The 19703-nt window shown below is 50.9% G+C and overlaps 1 protein-coding gene across 1 annotated transcript in view; it reads right to left on the bottom strand.

Moving 5' to 3' along the window:
* Positions 1-19384, bottom strand: part of CEP250 (centrosomal protein 250) — a 28196-nt gene extending 8812 nt beyond the window's left edge. Inside the window, exons 1-25 of the mRNA XM_053993149.1 lie at positions 19268-19384; positions 18608-18664; positions 17831-17913; positions 17100-17265; positions 16332-16438; positions 14886-15098; positions 14212-14308; positions 13638-13736; positions 12727-12888; positions 12257-12435; positions 11617-11799; positions 11346-11490; positions 10919-11065; positions 10510-10740; positions 8999-9192; positions 8514-8641; positions 8167-8336; positions 7259-7438; positions 6537-6671; positions 6117-6260; positions 5372-5652; positions 2334-2493; positions 1446-1758; positions 879-1006; positions 497-617 (exon numbers count right to left, since the gene is read on the bottom strand). Of these exons, the coding sequence (XP_053849124.1) occupies positions 497-617; positions 879-1006; positions 1446-1758; positions 2334-2493; positions 5372-5652; positions 6117-6260; positions 6537-6671; positions 7259-7438; positions 8167-8336; positions 8514-8641; positions 8999-9192; positions 10510-10740; positions 10919-11065; positions 11346-11490; positions 11617-11799; positions 12257-12435; positions 12727-12888; positions 13638-13736; positions 14212-14308; positions 14886-15098; positions 16332-16438; positions 17100-17265; positions 17831-17913; positions 18608-18664; positions 19268-19384 (3940 nt within the window). The remainder of the gene's footprint in view (positions 1-496; positions 618-878; positions 1007-1445; positions 1759-2333; positions 2494-5371; positions 5653-6116; positions 6261-6536; positions 6672-7258; positions 7439-8166; positions 8337-8513; positions 8642-8998; positions 9193-10509; positions 10741-10918; positions 11066-11345; positions 11491-11616; positions 11800-12256; positions 12436-12726; positions 12889-13637; positions 13737-14211; positions 14309-14885; positions 15099-16331; positions 16439-17099; positions 17266-17830; positions 17914-18607; positions 18665-19267) is intronic.
* Positions 19385-19703: the final 319 nt, after the last annotated feature.

Below are 19703 nucleotides of genomic sequence, written 5' to 3'. Positions count from 1 at the left end.
CCAGGCCCTGAGCCCACAAGGGCTCCAAAGCTGACAGAAATGAAGGAAACTTCCAGGCAGAGAAAAAAGCAGGAATGAAAGGGGCAAGTTTCAGAGGGATAGGAAAGTGTGTTTGCTCTTGGCCTTGTGCAGAGTGAACAACCCAAGAGAGACAAAGGCGAGGGGATGCCTGTGCAGCCCTGCTCCAGAGAGGCCAATAGCCTGGAGGCTCTGGCAGGGCCTGGAGTTTGGGGGAATCGAGCTGAGGCATCCAGCTACAGCTCCTTAGCACAGAGATGGCACCTGAAAGGCTCCAGCTGTGCACGGGATCAGCCATGGCACAGCCAGGTGGCACTGCCAGCCACAGCATCTTTCTCAAGAAAAAGCCTTCACTGGCACTTGGATGGATAAATCTCCTGCTGGTTGTTTTTCCCCTCTGCCTTTTTTTCTATGTGGCATCAAAGAATCCCACTGGAGAGACAGGATGGGGCAGTGGGTGGGAGAGGAGAAGCTGTACCTGCCCGACTTTCATCCAACTGTATCTGCAGCTCCTGATTGCTGGCTCTGAGATTGTCCATCTGATCCTGCCCTGTGCCCAGCTCCAGCTCCAAGGCCTGTATCTTCTTCCTTGCATCATTCTGGAAGAGATAAGAGGATCAGAATCACATGTCATTGCCAATGCTAGCAGGAGACAAAGGGCTACAAACACTAAAGCAGAAATAGCTATGTGGGAGAGGGCAGCTGGACTGTAGATGTGATTGTCATCCTCCTTCCTCCCCATGCCAGTGAGCCAACTCCCCTACAAGGACTGACACCCATCCTGGCCTTGGCATGGCATTGTGCTTGTCCAGCAGCCCAACAGCAAGATAGGATTTCTGGGTGCACTGGACACACATTACCAGATCTTTCTGGGAATGTTCCAGGTGCTGCTGCAGGTCTTGCAGAGCTGCTGCCACTCTGTCCACTGTGAGCTCTGCAGGGACATCTCCGGCCTGAGAAGCAGTTAGGCCCAGGACATGACCCTCTTCTGAAAAGAGAAGACATTCTGTTTCAAGATTGAATCCAGTGGTCTCCAAAGAACAAGGCCTCTCTACCTAGGAGGAGGTGCCTTTGTCATTGTCCTAGAGCTCACCTTGCAGCAGGATGTGTGTCACAGGATGACATTATTCCGATGACCACTAATGTCAGCACTGCCTCAGAGACAACTGCATGGGCCCTGGGCTTGACATGGACTTGGCCCTTGCATGGGCTTGACAGGACTTGGTCCCTTCTCCCTTCTGACTCTGATCATTTCTCTATATACAAACATGGACTTGTGTGTCTACAGGGAAGTCAAGCTGTCAAGACTTCCCAAGGCCTGAGTCAGCCTGAACTGACAGGGTGAGTGTGTGATACCAGGGTGACCAGGAACACCCCCTCACTCCACCTGCTCTCCCACACCTGCTCACCCAGCCTCCCACACTTGCCTGAGCTCCAAGTGACCAAGTCTCTGCTGTCCCTGATCATGTGGTGGAGAACCAAGAGCAGTTTGTCCAGCTGGGATTGTGTTTCCTGGTGGGCACCACTGGCCTGTTGACACTGTGTGGCCAAGGCCTCTGCTCTGTTCTCAGAGCTCTGGAGCCTCACACGCAGCTCAGACACCTCAGCCTCCAGCACGTCCACAGAGTCCCTCAAAGCACATTCTCCTGCTCGAGACTCCTGCAGTTCCTGCAGCAGCTGCTTCTCTCGAGTTGCCTGGGAAGCCTCCATCTGCAGCACTGTGTCCTGCAGGGCCCAGATCTGGAAGATGGATGCACAGAGCCTCAGGGACAGGGCTGCTCCTGAGGCCACAGAGTGGGATGTAGGGAGAGCAACAAAGGAGAAATGACTGCAAGCAAAAACACACCAAAACCAGACTGCACAGAAGCCAGGATTCCAATGGAGACAAATGTAGAGAAAAGAGGGAAAGGGAGGCAATGGGCACCCTTGAGGCTGCAGCTCTGAACAGCAGCTGAGATGGCTGCGCTGGAAGTGCCCTGCCCAGCCTGCCATAGCCACCTCTGTGTCCCCACATTGCTCAGTGCCCAGCACAGGCACCAACTCTGTCTGGGACAACACTGCTAACTGAGGGACAGAGAAGCTCCAGAGGAGTCTGCTGCTGCTCCCCTCCCAGATTTCCTGCTGGGACCCGGGAGAGAACGGGGGAAAACTTCGGCAGCAGACAGCAGATCCAGCCTTGGCCTCAGCGTGCAGCAGCAGCCTCAGGCAGAACACGGCAGCTGTGCGTGCTGCTGGCAGGGGAAAGAGGTTGGGGCCTCCAAGCCAAAGGTGCTGTTGTGTGTCCCTGGAGAAGAGGATGCCACTGCACAGCTTACCTGGGTGTTGAGCTCCTGCATTTCTCTTCTATGCTCTGAGTGGAGCTCCTCAGCCTGGGTAAGGGCAGAACGAAGCTGTGACACCTGATTGATCTGGGCCAGGTTGTTTTCTTCCAGGGTTCTGAGACTCAGATCCTTTTCTTCCAGAGACAGAGTCAGCCTGTAGAACAAGGCAACAGATGGCCATGAGAGACATTTATATCCCTTGGGTGCCTCAGACTTGGTCAACTCCAACTCAACTGATGGAGCTGACCACTATGTCAGGCAACATTTGGAATGTGTCAAGCTTTGTCTGGGGTAGATGATGAGCGAGTCCAGAGCTTATGGGTCAGAATAAAAGGACAGACAAGTAAGGGTGACATTCCTGTGGGTGTTTGCTAGAGGCCACCTAAACAAGAGGAGAAGTAGGTAAGGCTTTCTACAGGCAACATAAAGCAACCTCAAAGTCACAGGACCTGGTTCTTGTGGGGGACTTTAGCTTCCCTGCCATCAGCTAGAGAAGAAACACAGTGCAGGATGTTCCTGGAAAACACTGATGACAACTTGCTGTCACAGGCAGCGGAGGATCCCACAAGGAACAGCACGCTGCTCAACCTTACCCTAACAGGGAAGGCCTTGTTGGAGATGTGAGCCTGAGGTCAGCCTTGGCTGCACTGTGTATGAATGAGATTGTGGAGTTCAGCTGGGGGTGAGGAAAAAGCAGGGCAGCAAGCAAGATTACAACCACAGACCTCTTGAGAGCTAACTTTAGTCTCTCCAGGGACCTTCTTGAAAGAAGCACATGCGAACAGGCCCTGCAGGGTAAAGGGATCCAAGCTGATACTCAAGGATCACTTCCTCCAGGCTCAACAATACATCCTAGTGAGCAAGAAACTGGGCAAAGGGGGCAAGAGACCTGAGTGGATAAGCAAAGAACTCTTGTCATTCCTCAAGCACAAGCAGGAAGTACAGAGGAGATGGAAGCAGGCTCAGGCCACTTAAAATGAATATAGAGAGATTGTTGGAGTAATTAGAAATGAGACAAAGAAGACCAAGGACCACCTTGGAATTAAATCTGGGCAAGGACAGCAAGGACATCAAGAAGAGGTTTTTTAAATACATCAGTTACAAAAGGAAAACCAAGATGATGTGTCTCTGTCTGTTCCTAAATAGAGGGGAGACCCTGGTAACAGAGGATGCAGAGAAGGCAGAGTTCCTGAGTGCCTTTCTTTGCATCAGTCTGTACTGGTCAAGACCAGCCCTCAGGGATCTCTGGCCCAGGAGACCCGGCTAAAAGAATGTTGGAAGGAAGACTATCCCTTAGTGTGGCAGCAGCTCTCTGGCCACAGAGAGCAGGCACAGACTTTCCCAGGCATTGTCCTGGGGAAGGCTGTGAGAAGATCAGAGAAAAGAATGAGAAACAATTCTTATCTCTACTTGCTGCACCTGCTGTTGTGAACATGTGGAATGTGTTGTGGAGATTGGTTTACCAAAGGGTGATTTCTTAATTGGACACTGGTGATGGTGTTTGGATTGATTGACCAATTAGGTCAAAGCTGTATCAGACTGGCTGTAAGGGTTACTGAATTTCTTAATAGTATAGTATAATATAATATAAGATGATATAACAAAGCAATTATCGGCCTTCTGAAATCATGGAGTCAATGCTAATTATGACCCAGCTGGGGGCCTGCAGCGACACCTTAGCAAGACTTTCCTTTCAAGGAGGACTGGGTTAGTGAACACCTGGGCATACTTGACATCCACAAGTCCTTAGGCCCTGACAGGATGTGTCCATGAGTGCTGAGGGAGCTTGTGGACACCAGAGTGAGGCCACTCCCCATTATCTTTGAAAGGTCATGGAGATCAGGAGAGGTGCCTGGGGGCTGGAAGAAAGCAAATGTCATTCTGGTCTTCAGAAAGGGCATGGAGGAGGGCCCAGGGAACTACAGGCCTGTCAGAATCACCTCAATCCCTGGAAAGGTGATGGAGTACCTCATGTTGGAGGTCCCCTCTTCCCCACATGGAAGGACAAAAAGGTGATCAGGAATGGTAAGCATGGATACACTAAAGATAAATCATGCCTGATCGACCTGATTGCCTTCTACAATGAAACATCTACCTGGGTGGACAAAGGGAGAGCAGTGGATATTGTCTACCTTGATTTCAGCAAGGCTTTTGACACAGTCTCTCGCAACATCCTCCTTGGGAAACTCAGACACTGGTGGCTGGAGGAGTGGACAATGGGCTGGACTGAGTACTGGCTGAACAGCAGAAGCCAGAGGGTTGTAATTAGTGGCACAGGGGCTCGTTAGAGGCCTGTCATTACTGGTGTCCCCCAGGGTTCTCTCCTGGGCCCACTAATATTGAACTTGCTCATCAATGACTTGGATGAGGCGGTCGATCCCTCCCCACCAGGGTCGCTGTGCATCCCCTCAGAGGGATCTCAGCAGGCTGGGGATGGGCAGAGGAACCTTCTGAAATCCAGCAAGGACCAAGGCAGGGTCCTGCACCTGGGGAGGAACAGCCCCAGGCACCTGCACAGGCTGGGGCCAACCTGCTGGGCAGCAGCTTTGTGGAGAAGGATGGACCAGATGAGCCACTGTGGTGCCTCCAATCTTACCCATTCTGTGATTCTCTTCATCTGGCCTAGATAAAAAATAATGGGTTTAACACAACTTATGTCAACAAAAAGCATGAGATACCAGGCTGATCCACATCCCAAAGGCTTCAAGTTACAGGACCCAAGGTGGAGCTGATGGATGTATCCACTCCTTACAATGCAGCTTGGGCAGTGTCAACACACCCACCTAACAACACAATACCCCCTAGAGGGAAAGGGCTACTCCAAAATCCTTTGTCTGCAGAAAAAACTCTATTTGAAGACTTAAAAGAAAAGAGAATGAAAGACAACATCCAGACAAGGAGAAGTGTCTGCACTGCACGGAGAGTTCAGAATCTGCCACTTAGGAAATGCTGCCAGAGCCCCTGGCAGGTGCAGAGATGGCAAAGAGGGAATCCGTTCACCACAATGCAGAGTCCCACAGGCCTTCATTTACCTGGCTTTTTCCTTCTCTAGGGCATTCACGGTAGCCTGCAATTCTGAATTTTGCTGTGCCACTTCTTCCCATTGATTCCTTTCCCTCTCCAACTTCTGCAGATGCACTTGCAGCTCCTTGTTCTGATTTTCTGCCTCCTCCAGCATCTTCTGGACATGCTCAACCTCCAGCAGCTTCTGCCTGGACTCTTCCTGGGCCTCCCTCACATCTTGCTGGGCTCTCTGGACAGTAATTTCCTGGGACTCTCGGCAGGCTGCCAGCTGAGATGTCAACTCTCCCACCTCCAGTCAAAGAGAACAAAGCAGTCAGAGGCTACAGCCACAGCTTGTCACTGTCAGCCACAGCACAGGCTGTGAGGAAGGGTAAAGGACAACTTTCCACATCTCCCTGTCCTGAGAGCTCCAGATTCACACTGGATATGGACCACTTGTTTCAGTCTCTAAGTGGCCCACCACCAAGGGCTCCTGAAAAAGCACCTCCCAAACCAAGGCTAGCAAGGAGAGGCCAGCAGGAATCCATGCTGATGGTTGCTGGCCAACAGCCCAGAGGACTAGCCCAGCTGTCCAGAGCAGCAGCTGAGATTCAGCAGAGCACTGGGTGTCCTTCAGAGCAGAGCTGCCATGGAGCCCCCAGAGCCCGAGACAGCCCCAGGGATCACCCCATCAGCTGCTGCTCTGCCATGGAAAAGCAAGAAGGCCACAGACCCCTCGCTGCATGGCTGCAGGGCCACTGCTGTTTCACTCACCTGCTTTTGTAGAGCCTCCCTCTGCTCAAGGAGCAGATTCATTTCTTCTTTGAGGCCTTGTAGCTCTTCCTTGTGCCTCCTCTGCGCTGCCTGGACTTCACTGCGAGCTTCCTGCAGCTCAGCTTGCAGATTTGCCTTGATGGTCTGGCAACAAAATGCAGAGCAACTTCCTAGAACCTACCCTAAGGCTCAGCTTGTTCCACTTGCTGCCTCAAAATCCCAATCCTTTAGCTGCTTCTTTTGGCTTCTCTACCCAGCTCTGCTTCCACTGCAAGCCTTCCTTCCTGGGGCTGAGCTCTGGAGCTTACCAGGCTCTGTGCTCCCAGGGCCTGAAGCAGCCCTTGCCTCCTCAGTCCCAGGAGCTGCGTTTTGTGCCCTTGTCACTGCTCTGCCCTCTGTTGCCTGCCTACTCACACTTACCTGCCCCTTTTCTTGCTGCTCTTTCACCTCCTGCCTGAGCTGCTGGACCTGCTGGTGGGCTCGGCTGAGCTCTCCCTGAGTTTGGAGCAGTGCCTCTGATAAAGCACTCTTCTCCTTCTGCTCTTCCAGCAGCACCTGCACAGAAGGAAAGAGAAGAGGGCTTCACACTTCTCCTGCAACATCCGTGTGGCAGAGGCAAAGACTGATGGGCTCACGTGCTCTCACAGCACTCGGCTGCTGCTCCCCTGGGCTACTGCCTGCCCCGGGGCAGACACAGCTTCCCAGGAAGTGACTTAAAACACAGCCCAGAAGACATCTCTTGGTTACTGTTCAGAAATACTCCAGGCAAGTCTTTAAAAAGATTTTTCTCTTGTCAGTGTTCCTGCTGTGCTCTCCCTGTTCTCACATAAGAAAAGAGCTACAAACACACTTTGGCTATGGACACCTACCAGTACACACCAAAAGGGGAGCGGAAAGAGAACAGTGAAGGTACATCTTAGAACAACAGAGCACAAGAGCAGCACAAAAATCTCAGCTGACAGCTGATGTTTCTGCCTGGCTTCCTATGAGAGGGCTCATTCCTGGTCCCCATTCAGCTTTCACCTCTCCCAATTCAATGTAGAACACACGGAGGGCATGCTCCACACAGCCCCATGTCATGCCATCTCCCACAGCTCCAGCCTTGTAAAAAATCACACCAGTTCTCCCCCCACAATCATTACCTCTCGCTTGGCATTTTCAAATCTAGTTCGTTCCTCTTCTTGTTGGGCCAGCAGGGTGGCAACTTCCTGCCTCATCTCAAACACCACCTTCTTGTGCTCCTGCTCTCTCTCTGCCTTCTCTTTTTCCCATTGCTCCAGCGTCTCCTGCATCTCTGCACGGTGCCCTTTGCACTCACTTGCCTGAGGAGGGGAGGGAAAAATTTGCAAGATGAAGTGCCAGGCAAGCTCCTTGCTGAAAAAGGTGAAGCTTCTCCCTCCCACAACCCCCAACCAGGAAAGACAACAGTGCTCCAGAAACCGTGTCCTGTCATGGAATTCAAAAGGAGGCTCAGCAGGTACAAGAATCACAGACTCATGGAATCTCTTCTGTTGGCAAAGACCTTCCCAAGCATTGGGTCCAAGCACTCACAAAAGGAGGTGTCACTTTCCCCTCTCTGATGCCCCAGTCACAAGGACTGAAGGACCATGGACAAGGGGCCTGTTCCATTTGCTTCCAGCCCAAAGCTAATCCCTCTGTCCACCATGGAAGCACAGCAAGAAAGGAACCGAGTTCCCACGCCTGCAGCCAGCAGCACTGTTGGCATCTGCTCCACACTGGCATCTGCTCCGTGGCATGTGGGACTCGGGCACGATCCTGCCCTGGGCTGCCACGCTTTGGGTGGGCACTGCCCAACCCGCTCTGGAACTCCTCTTACACCCTCACTGGAGCCGTGGCTGCATTTACTGTCCCAGCACCATCCTGGGGGCCTTTGGGCACCTCCGAGTCTGAGCTGCTGGCTCTGCTGCCCAGCCCAGCAGCGGGAGGCCTCTGGCAGAGGATTGCTGCCCTTTCACACCCTCAGGCTCTGCTTGTGCTAAACCAACCCACAGGGCTGGCTTGGACAATTCAGAAGTGTACTGTCCCCTACCAGGTCTTGCAGGAGCTTCTTTATTTCCAGTTGCTGAGCAGTTCCCTGAAGCCTGAGGCTTTCGTGATGCTGCTGCTCTGCCTGCAGGAGCTGTTGAACTGTGTCTTCCTGTTCCTGCCTCCTGAGAGCTCTCTCTGCTTCCAGCTCATGTTGCAGGCACTTCACTTCTCCTGCAAACACAACCAACAGCAAGAGTCAGAGTCTTTACTGACTTTACTGACCTCAGCCCCTTCACTGCCAGAAGCCCCACCACTCCTCAGAAGCCCTGTGGACAGAGGCAGCTTTACAGGGTGCTTAGCTTCTCTAGGCAGGGGCAGCACCACAAAGAAAGCACACGAGATTCTCACCTTCTATCACCTCCTTGGCCTGTGTGACTGTGAACACTTGAGCTTCCAGATGGTTCCTGGTCACCTCCAGTTGAGATATCTGCTGCTGAGCAGCAAACAGCCTGGATTCCAGGCTCTCCTTTGCTGACCTACAAGTTGCACATATGGAGAGACATGAGTTGCTTGCTCCAGACACCCACAGCCGGTTGGTTATTCCAGGACGACGTGGCTCAAGATCCCCACACCTGAGTACGGGAAATGGGGAAACTCGCCCAGAGAAGGCACATTTGTGCCATTTCAATAGCAGAGCAGAGCCCTCTGAGGGACTGCCCAGGCCTTCTGTATGGCCTGGCATAGCACAGACAGCCCAGCCCAACCTGACCTCAACAGCCAAATCTACATCTGAAAAGCACAGAGGATACCTTAAACCCCTGTGCAGTGTTTACCACCTTTATCATTACAGCTCTTCAGCCCTGTCCTGCCCAGGGTTTGCTCCCTGCCTTTACCTGGTCTCTGCCAGCTGCTTGGAAAGGTCATGTTGGTGGCGCTCTGTGGCTGCCAGTCGGCCCTCAAGGGCAGCCTTCTCCCGGCCCAGCAGCTCCTTCTCTCTGCACACCTGAGCCATTTCATGCCCTTGGCCAGAGGATTCCTGGCGCAGCTGCTCCAGAGCCCTGCTCAACGACTCTTGCTCCTGGGAAACCTGGAAGTGGGACAAGGTACAGCTCGAACCCTTCCTCGGGAGCCCTGTGCAGAGCCAGCCAGTGGCACCTCCGCAGGCAGCCAGAGGACAAGGAGCACCTGTGCTCTGGCTCAAAGTTTCACAGCATCTGCCCTATGCAGCTCTGATAGCCTGGGCTGCCAAAAGCCTCTGGCACTGTTACTTTGGAAGTGCTGTGTCAGGCCCTGCTGGCTTGCCTGGGACCAGACAGCTCCTTCCCAACAAACATCCCTACTCCAAACTCTGTGTTGTCACCCAAAAACACTGCATCTTCCACAACTGCCACTTGGCAAACAAAATTTCTCTCTGGATCTATTTCTTTGCTGGACATTTTCAGGAAGGTTTGGGAAAACAAATTTGCTTGCTGAATCAAGGGAAAATATACAGGATTTCCCCCTTCAAGAACAAAACTCACATCAAAGTGTCTTTTCTTCACATATTCATAGCAACTCTCTGCAAGGAGAGGACGCCTCACAGGGAAATGGCTCTTGTGCTGAGCAGACATTTTGTGACTGATGGACGTCTGGCTGACGTGGCCAAAGCAAAACGTCTGCTGTGCATTTGCCAAACTTATCACATTCCCCAGAACTGAGATTGTCTGACAGGGACCATGAGAAACAAAGCCTTCTCTTGCAGCTATCCTGTAACACTCAATCCAAACCTCCTCTGGCACAGCTTGGGGCTGTTTCCTCTGGTCCTGGCCCTTGTTCCCTGGGAGCAGACCTGACCCTCACCTGGCTGCAGCTTCCTGTCACAGAGAGCTATAGAGAGCAAGAAGCTGCCCACTGAGCCTCCTTTTCTCCAGGCTGAGCTCCCAAAGCTCCCTCAGCTGCTTCTGGTCACACCTGTGCTCCAGACCCTTCCCCAGCTCCGTTCCCTTCTCTGGACATGCTCCAACTTCATGACAAAAAGCATCAACAGAAACATACAGATCTGTTTTTTTCCAGAAAAAGGATTCAGAGCTACAGAGTTTGATCCTTTTGCTACAGTTTGATTTTTTTGCCACCCACTCAGATTCATGGACAACACAATTATCTCTTCGCAGGTTATCAAGAGCCAAAAAAGAAGCCAACAAAGACAGATGGAGTAAAAGACTCTGTAGAAGCAGAGGACAACTCTGAGAACTGTGGAACAGCTCTGCAAGCCACCCACACATTTCCAAAAAGAAGCAAGCAAAGCCTTGTGACCTCTAGCACTACCACATGTCCCCCTGACAAAACCACTGCAGAATCCATCAGGTAAAGATTCCCTCAACCAAGCAGCCCAGCGCTCACATGGATGCACCATACTTTTGGTCACCTGACGGAATTTCTCCTGGGTTTCTGCTTTCTCTTCTCCCAGTGTCCTAAGTTCCAGCCACAGCTCCTCCCGTTGCTCCTCTGCTTCCTTCAGCAGCTGCTCTAGCCGGGCTTTCTCTGCACAGAGCTCTTTGTTTGCTCTTTCACAGAAGTTCAGCTTCTCCTGCTCACAGATCTTTGCTCTCTCCATCTCATCCACTTTAGCAGACAAAACTTCCTTCTCTTGCTCCAGCTAGAGTCACAAAAACATAGAGGAAATAAAGTACAGGAAGAATTACTATGAAAGATTGGCTCAGACAGAAAAGGAACACTGCCACAGTCAGTTGGGCAGACCATGCCAAGCTAAGAAGGCTGAGAAACAGCAGCAGCTGGAGACAAACACCTGGCACATCTCTGGTACCTCTGCTCACCTGCCACACATATTTGTTCAGCTGCACTTTGTCCAATGCAAGAGCTTCATTGATGCTGCTCATCTTTGCTGCTGCAGCCTGTAGATCGGCTCTTTCAGCATTCAGCTTGTTCTGAGCCCCTGTCAGCTCTGCCACTGACCGCTCTGCCTGGAGAGGCAAAACAACAATGGGACAACAAGGGCAGCAAAATCCTGGACTGCAGGCAGCCACTCCACCTTCCCTGCATGTCTTTGACTTATTCCTAGGGCAGAGCTCCCAGTAAGACCATGGGGACCAATGATCCCGAAGAGCCTGTCTGGCTGGATCACCATTTTCCAAGAACAACAACATTGTCCCTCTCTTCTACGGCCAGAAGCAGCATCTCAGGTGATCTTGGTGGCACAGCTCCCACTCCCACAAGTGCTGCCTAAGAATAAGGTGTCCATACCTTCTCCAGAGCCATGGCAAATTCATCCTTCTCTTGCTCCAGCAGATCCTTCTGAAGCTGCAATTTCTCCACTGTCTGTTTCTTGACTACCAACTCGCTCTGCAGTAATGAGTGTTTTTCCTCAAGTGCAGCCAAGTCCTTCACTCTGTGAGGAGGAGAAAGAGGTTTTTATAGAACAACAGTCTATGCTACAAGAGAGGAGCAGGCCATTTGTTCCTTCACACTGGGCCTCCTCAAGCCCAGCACTGCCAGAGAAAGCTTTAACACTCACAGGAGCTCCTGCTCACGGCGTGCTCTCTCCATCCTGTCCTGCTGCTCTGCCTTTTCTGCCTGGGCTGACTCTTCCTTCATCTGCAGCTCAGCGTTACTCTGATGCAGACATGAGGCTTCTCGCTCCCTTAATCCAAGCTGTTCTTGTAGTTCTTCCCTAGTTTTCTCGAGGTTTGTACAGTCACTGCAGAGACAAGGCTCAGTCAGAAGAACCAAGAGGCCTGAAGAGTCAGCAATGCCATTTTCAGCACTCCACGATGGAGCTGGGGACAGTGGGCTAAGGAAGACCTTGCTCTTTCCCTCCCAAGAAAATCCTCCAGAGGCAATGGGAAAGGCAGGATTTTGCCTTCCTTCAGTGAGAAGCAGTGGCTGAGCAGGGGCACGCAAAGAACAGAATTCAGGGAAGCAGAATTGTGAGAAGAAGGAGTCTTCTATTCCAACATGGCTCTGCATCTCCCAGACAGCCTTGGAAGTCACAGGAGAGCATGAAAAACCCAGACAGGACAATGCTCGAGAGCCACACTGAGGCCTACACATGGTAGGCAGGTGACTTCTTCACCCAGGACGCCTCTGAACTCCCAGGCCTGGAAGCAGATTGTTTCTGGAATGCAGGAGGAGGAGGAGGAGGAGGAGACACTCACCTTCTGAGTGTTTCTACTAAAGATTGAAGGTGCTGTTGGTGGCTGCTGGACTTCTTGCATTTCTCCTCCAGTTGCTCAAGCCTTTGCTGCACCTCCCTGCACTTCTCTTCCTGATATCTCTGCTGCTGCAGCAGGAATTTGTTTGAGTCCTGCCTAGCAGAAAGCTCTTCTCTCAGGGCCTGCAGAAACAGGTAGGGAAGGAGCACAAATGAGCAATAAGGACCAGGGAAGGTGGCTCCAGAGAGCTGGAAGAAACAGCTAGCAGAGACAGCTCCTCAGAAGGCAAAAGCTGTGTTGAGAGGGTGGGCATCAAGGAAAGAAAAGCAGTAGAACACAGCAAAGCAGTGCAGAAGCATGAGTATGAAGGTGCAAAAAAGTGCCTCAAGTGGCTGAGCAAATGGAAAGGTGTCGAGCTGAGCAAGGCCTCAGCACTGAGCCTGTGGCTATCGGGGAAGGCACAAAGTTCTCACCCGTGTTGCCCCTCGCATCCTTGCCAGTGCTTCCAGAACCAATCCAAAGGCATGCCCTGTATCAACAGATCTTGGAGCTGAGACGATGTCCCCAGAGTCTGCATGCTGGGAACTGCCAGTGCAGATAATGCTGACCATGCTGTCACTGTTGTCTAACACCATCTGAAAGCCCACATCCAGCTGTTAGCCTTTGCTCATTTTACTTGGTTTTCTTTATCTTGTTCTCGTTTTCCTTCCACTTTACCCTGGAGTCATTAAAAACTCAATTTTCTTGTTTCTTCAGTCCACAAAGGTTTGTCCCTGTGGCTACAAGTACTCCAGGGATTTCTGATTACAGCTACTCATCACAAGTGTGCGGTGGCTGGAGGCTGCCTGAACACTCACTTTCTTGCAGCTGTGTAGAAGAGCTGACAACTAAACTCATCTCTATTAAGAGAACTTTAGGGCTAAGTTAAGGTTACCCCTGAAAGTTGTGATTCTGGGGAGATTATAATGGTCAGTGAACACCGAGGGAAGGAGCAGAGCCGGCAAGTGCATCAACTGAGTCACTGACCTTTCACAAAGATCTGAAGAACAACAGACTCATTGCTCAAAGAGGGTGAGGGAATGTCAAGTAGCAAATGTCAAGTAGCACACTCTGAAAACACAGTCCAAGAGAGACCTTAACAGGGTGGTGAAGGCAAAGGTACTGAAACTTCTACTGACTCACTAAATTGTCACAGGACAGCAACTCACAAGCTAGAACAGGTTCTGTGTCAGAAAAGTAGTCTAAAAATTAAACAGGCAATGGCAGTTAACACAGATAGTACACAATATGTATCTCTAGTCCCTAAGCCAGTCTGTTGCCTTCCTCAAATACTTCAAAATCAAATTTACAGGGATGTCATCCCTGTAATCAGGTCTGTACTCACCTCAGTGATATTTTTAATGAGCTTTTGAAGGAAAAGAATCTCTTCTTTGGCACTGTTAGTCAATGAAGCTGCAAATTCTTTCTCTATCCAACTTGATTCCTGAGAACAGAATAAAGAAAGGGTGGGCACGGAAGAGCTGCTCCCATCTGCAGAATTCCCATCCTCAGTAGCAGTCATACTGCTAAGTCTCAGCTCCAGTGATTCCAGTATATTCCTGTTCATATCTATTCCATTTCTTCTCTACTAAAACTACAAGGAAGACCAAAAGCTAGTTTTTATAGACTGCTATTAAACAGTAGTTCTAAGGAACTATGATCCCCAGAGACCTAAAGTCACAGGCAGAAGAGCATTTTCCCTAAGAGGAAGACACCTGAACTGTCTGCAGTTCCTCTGGCACTGCCTGCATCTGGACTGACTCCACATCTGCCAAACACACAAGGAATATTTTGCCAAGGTGCCTGATGTTCCCATACACTGGGCATCTTTACCACTGTTTCTCCTGAGGAAGCCACACCTCTGTGTTCAGGCTGGAGAGCACACACTGGGCTATCTCCCAGGTAAAGGTAAAACATACTAGAATCTCCACTGTGTCGTTAAGTGTTTTCATGGTCTTCTCCTTCTCCTCGTTCTGCTTCTGAGACTGTACAAGCAAGGCTGAGAGCTCCATCACCCTGAGAAGAGAAGGTCTACATGCCACTCCAAAAGCTTTGCACACCAGCACCTGTTAAAGAGCGAAGCAGCTCCCCAAAGCATAGCACAGCAAAGTTCAACCCAGGAAACACAGCAAAGGCAGCATTCATCTCTACAGGTTAATGGCTTGATGCTGCAAAATGGCACTTCTTGCCCCAAAGGCCGCTCACTCTTGCAAGGAATTGTCAGCACAGAGGTGCTGCAGTGCTTATGGTGGCCCTGGGCAAATTCCTCCCAACTCCTTCAGCACAGCCCTGAGAAGTAAAAGGGCTGTACAAGAAACACAACTCTCTTTATGCTGAATTCAGTTTTTCACCAACAATCAGTTAACAGCAAAAGCACTATCAGAGGCTATCTCTTTTTCAGTCTTGTCTTACTTGGAAGAATTTCTGTCAGGCAGATAATTTTTTCCATCCTTTCTGTTGAAGGCAAGAGTTTGACTGGGGACAGACACAGGGCTGTGCAGGGCTGTTCTAAATGTGAGCACAGCCCATCTGTGAACCCAAGAAGCTGCCACAAAAGATAATGCTGGTAATAGCAAAGTTAAAACATGTTTACCTGTCCTGAAGCTCTTTCTTCTCCATGTCACACCTGACTTGTAAGGCTACCACTTCCTGAGCTGGTTTCACTTGCTGCTCTGCCTGATCCTTGAGGACAGGTTTACCCAGAGGGATGGACTCCCTGAGCTGCACACAGGAGTTCAGGCGAGAGCAGCTCACAATAATAGATCCAGAAAGCCTCATTTGTTCTGCCTTCAGCTCTGACAAATCTCTGAAGAGGAACCAAGAAAGAGCCAATGTTCACTCCACTATCTTTATCAACTGATTCACTTCTGAAGCAGGCAATCATGCATCAGGAAGAGCTGGCAGGCAAGGTGACAACTTCACTGGGGACAAGTCATTCATCTGACACTTGGGGACCAGGACACATCTTGACAGCTGAGCAATGACTTTACCAGGTAGCCAAGTGTGGAGTCTGTTTTCTTCTCAGATATAAGAAGTAAGATATGGCACAGGCCAGAAGGCCTCAAGCACCTCTAATTACTCTTATTAACATACTGCAATTATCATTAATAGAAATTAGGAACTTTACCAAGATCCCCAGCTTTTATACACTCTGCTCTTGAGTGCTCTGTGATCCCCACTTGGACTGCTAAGAAGCTCAAGACTATACCTATATAATAAAACATTTCAGAAAGGTGGTGTAAGAATCAGCCTGAAATGCTGTAACATAAAAGCACAAACAACACAAGGACTAAATAGCAGGTCAGGCAGACTCTACACAATAGGGAAGACTTATAATCAAATACGACAAATGGCTTACAGTAACCCAGAATTTGAAAGTGCATGTTGACACCAGAAGGTACTATTACAGCTACACTATTTTTCTTGGGAGAAAAAACCTCAGAGAGCCCAAGAATAAGAAACAATCATAAAAAGAGGCATCAAACTAAGCAAAATAAATTGGACAAATGCAGTAACAGGGCAGAGAAGCTGCTCTTTCTCTCAGCAATACTGGAAGAGGAGTAAGAGGATACAAACTGACCAGAAAAAATGTATGCTGGAAATTAAAAGGGAAAAAATATGCATTTCTCTTATGAGCAATGGGAAAAGAAACCTGGTAAAGATTTTTTACAGGCAGGTTTTTATAATTTCATAAAAGAGACCACTCTATATGCTGCATGTACAGCTTCAGTGAGTGTTTTACCAGGTGTCCATGCATTTCTGTGCCTGTGTTCACATGGCCACACATCACCACAGTCATCACCTGCTCAGAGCCTCTGCTGTCCTCATGGCCCAAGCCCTTCAGCTTTATCTGAAGACCAGCAGCCAACAACTCTTCTGAGAACAGCCCGAAGCATGCTGAATGGCTTTGCTTCTGACTGCCAAAGGAGAAATCCTACCTCTGCTGTAACTAATGCAACACTGAGGTTCAAAAAGCAGGACTGAAAAGTAAGCAAGCCACACTTTTGCTGCAGGAGATCTCGCCTCAACTTCCACTCACCGGTCCGTGGCAGTCTTCATTTCCAGGAAATGGCGGCGGAAGGTCACCACCTGCCGCCACAGGCTGAGCAGACGGTTATGTTCCCCTCTTAAGTAGCTGTCATAAAGCTAAACATGCAAAGACAAAAAGAAATGTCAATTCAGCCCTCACTGTCACTGTAACATCTCTCAGACAGGAGAGAGTAAATCACCATCACGAGGTGCCCTTTAATAACTACTGCACCAGGGGCATCAAGGACTGAAGAGGCATCACAGAGGCCTACAGAAGGGAACCACCTGCCCAGAAGGGATCACCCACACTTCTCCTGTAGCAGTGGGTAGCAGCAAAGCAAGCTGATAGTGATTCATCGCCTCAAAGTCCCAGCAGAGGAACACAAACACAAGCTCCTTCAAGCCCAGTGCCAGGTTGGCTTACAACAGGCAGTCAGTACAAGAGGCCTGTCTTCTTCCTGTGTTGGCCACTTTGAATCTGAACACACACGGACCTCTCTGGTCTCAATTGCTCAAAACAAGGATTAAGGAACTATTAAAGAGACAAGTGTACCTGTGACCGCCCTACAGTGCCCAGCTCTATCTTCTCGACCAAGCAGCGCAGTCGCAGAAGGTGGGCATCTCCCCCAGCACCCTCTGCTGACACTCCTCCCTCCCACTCCCCTGTCCAGCACCAGTACATCCTCAGCAGAGCCAAAGCCTCCACACAGCAAGTTTTCCATGCCAGGAACAAAACGCATTCCCATTCCCCTCTGGCATTCCCATGGCCTGTCCTCACCTCACGCTCACTGCGCCATTCACTCTCCTTCAACTCCAGCTCTTCCCGGGCCCTCATCCAATCCACCGTCAGTTTTCCAATATCTTCTTTGAGGGCAGAATTAACCTCACTGGCTTTATCGAGGTGCTCCCGCAGAAGAGTGTTCACTTCTGCCAGATTCTCACACCTTGGAAAGAGAGAGAAACAACAATGAGGTTGCTGAACAACAGCTCTTCAGCATCCTTGTGTTTTCCCAGCTCTCTTAACACTGACTACTGTCTGAGAGGCAGTAAAAGTACTTTACAGGGTTAACTAAGATCTCTCTGTGATGAAAACCTCATTTGCTTCTCTGTGCTTTGAGCCTTCAATTTCCATCCATGATTTTGGTTTCCCCTTCAACCCTGACGATGCCCACATGTCATAATTTGCCCCCTCTTCATGCTGATAGTCACTGAATGTATCACTTTTCTATAGCACTGTCCAGAGTTGTTCACCTACTAGAACCACAGAATAATTTTGGCTGGAAAAGGACCTTTCACCCAGAATATACACCCCACTTCCCCACTCAAAGCAGAGCCATTAAGCACACAGCACTATTATTGTACTACAGAAAGCAGATTGTGGACCTTTCTCCTGTCAAAGCAGCTTGCCCAACCGCTTCCCTTGGGGAGGCCAGGTAGCACTGACAGGTTTTCCCTCACTTCTGTGAGCATCCAGGACACCAAATATGAAAAAATGCTTTTTCCTTGTACCTTTGCTGCTCCTCTTCCACCTGAAGCAGTGCTTTCTCCAGGCTGTGGTCTGCTGTGGTTTCCCATCTGCCTGGAAGGGATCCCTTTAAGAAGAAAGGAAATGTTTAGTCAAATTGATAGTGTTTCTTTCACCACTGTCAGCATCCACCATTTTCCTATCCATTTGTTGGGTATCTCAGGAGCTCATGGCTTCTTCCAGGTGTAACAGCGTTGTGACTACAGGGAGGAAGGGAAGGGCAGGGTGTTAGTGTGAGCAGCTCTCCTCACTCTCCCACTACTATGTGTCCTCACTTCATGACTTCAAGTGCTGATCTGGACTTGAAGCGTGGGAATGCTCTCCTATTCTTCCACCCTTTGGCTTCTAGGCTTATTTTAGCTATGAAGCAGAAAGAAATGCACTGAGCCAGTTCTGTATGTTGACCACCAGCCTTCCTGACTTCCAAAAAGGTGTTTTAACTGGTTCTTTCTCCAGGACAGCTGTATCATGTAGCACGCAGCACAGTCCTCTCCTGAGACCCAGGACAAATGTAACTCCAATGAAGCACTCTTTCACAAAATTAAAATCTTCAACTGGATTTTCTGGACTGGCATTTCTGGGACTACTGACTGCTCTAAAAATGGCAACGGGACAAAACACGGATGGGAAAACACAGTGTTTCTCTAAACCCTCAGACAGTAAAAACTTGCTTTCTTGTGATTGGATTGTGGAGCGTTTTTATTGGTCTGCATTTGGGAACAGATACACCCTTTTTAGTTCACAACCTGCAGCACACTCACCCCTCCGGCTTTCACTTGCTGCTCCAACTCTTGACACCAGGTCTGGTACTGCAGTACCTGAATGAATAGAGAGAATGCAGATGAGAGAAGCAGCTTGTAATAGACTCCGCTCACCTCACGTTAACTTTTCTCTGACTCTGTCCAGCCCAAGCACAGTGATTCTGATACGCTCAAAAAGAAGTCACTGCAATATAGGGAAGCGTTACTTTAATATGACAGGTTGGGGCGGGGTTTCTTTCACGCGTAGCACTGTCTGCTCACCTGAGACAGCGGCAGCAAGCAGAACGATGGGACAGGTGCGGGCAGCTCTACCTGACCTACGGCCCCTACGTACCCCGAGCCAACTGTTCAAGGGGGCTGTTCAAGGGGGTCCTTGAAGCGACCGAAACGAGTTTTCAAACTTGCTCTGCAAGCAAACCGGCCCGACTCCTGCCCGGGACAAGCCCTGCTGACGGGGCCGAGCAGCAGCGATGCTGCAGGCACCGAGATCAGGAGGGGCTCGGCAGCGAGACCGCGGCGGGACGGGCGTTCCGGGGCCTCCCCGCCCCGAGCTCGGCACCGCCCGCCCGGGGCGGCCCCGCGGGCTCCCGCCGAGTCCCCCTGGGCAGCGCGGGCGGCCCTGCACCCCCTCCCCGCCGCCGGGCACCGCCCGCTCCTCACCTCGTTCTGCAGCTGCCGCACCAGCCCCGCCTGGCGCTGCTGCGCCTCCTCCGCGCTCCGCAGCCGCCGCCGCAGCGAGCCCGGGCTGAGCTCCCCATAGCCGGCGCTGCCCGCCATGGCCGGCCCAGCCCGCGGCCCTGCCCTGCCCCGGCCAGCCCGCCCCGAGGGTCCCGCCCCGCCGGCCGCGGGCGGAGCGGCTCCCCGGGGCCGCCTGGAGGCAGCGCAGGCTCCGTGAGGGCGGCGCGGCCTGCCCGTGGCGGGCGCAGTGCTGGCCGCTGTGGGCGCTTCCGCTCTGCTGCGCCGGCAGGGAACGGAATCAGAAAAAAACAGTGATGGTGAACCCTCCGCATTTCATCGGGAATTGTTCTGAGAGTTGGTTAAGCCCGTTGCTAACAATATGTTCCATTTTGTATTTGGCTGCTGAATAACGCGGGCT

Source organism: Vidua macroura, chromosome 17 (assembly GCF_024509145.1).
Source record: "Vidua macroura isolate BioBank_ID:100142 chromosome 17, ASM2450914v1, whole genome shotgun sequence".
In the NCBI taxonomy this organism is placed as follows: domain Eukaryota; kingdom Metazoa; phylum Chordata; class Aves; order Passeriformes; family Viduidae; genus Vidua; species Vidua macroura.
The sequence above is the reverse complement of the archived record's forward strand: the minus strand, read 5'-3'. Positions and strand labels throughout refer to the sequence as shown.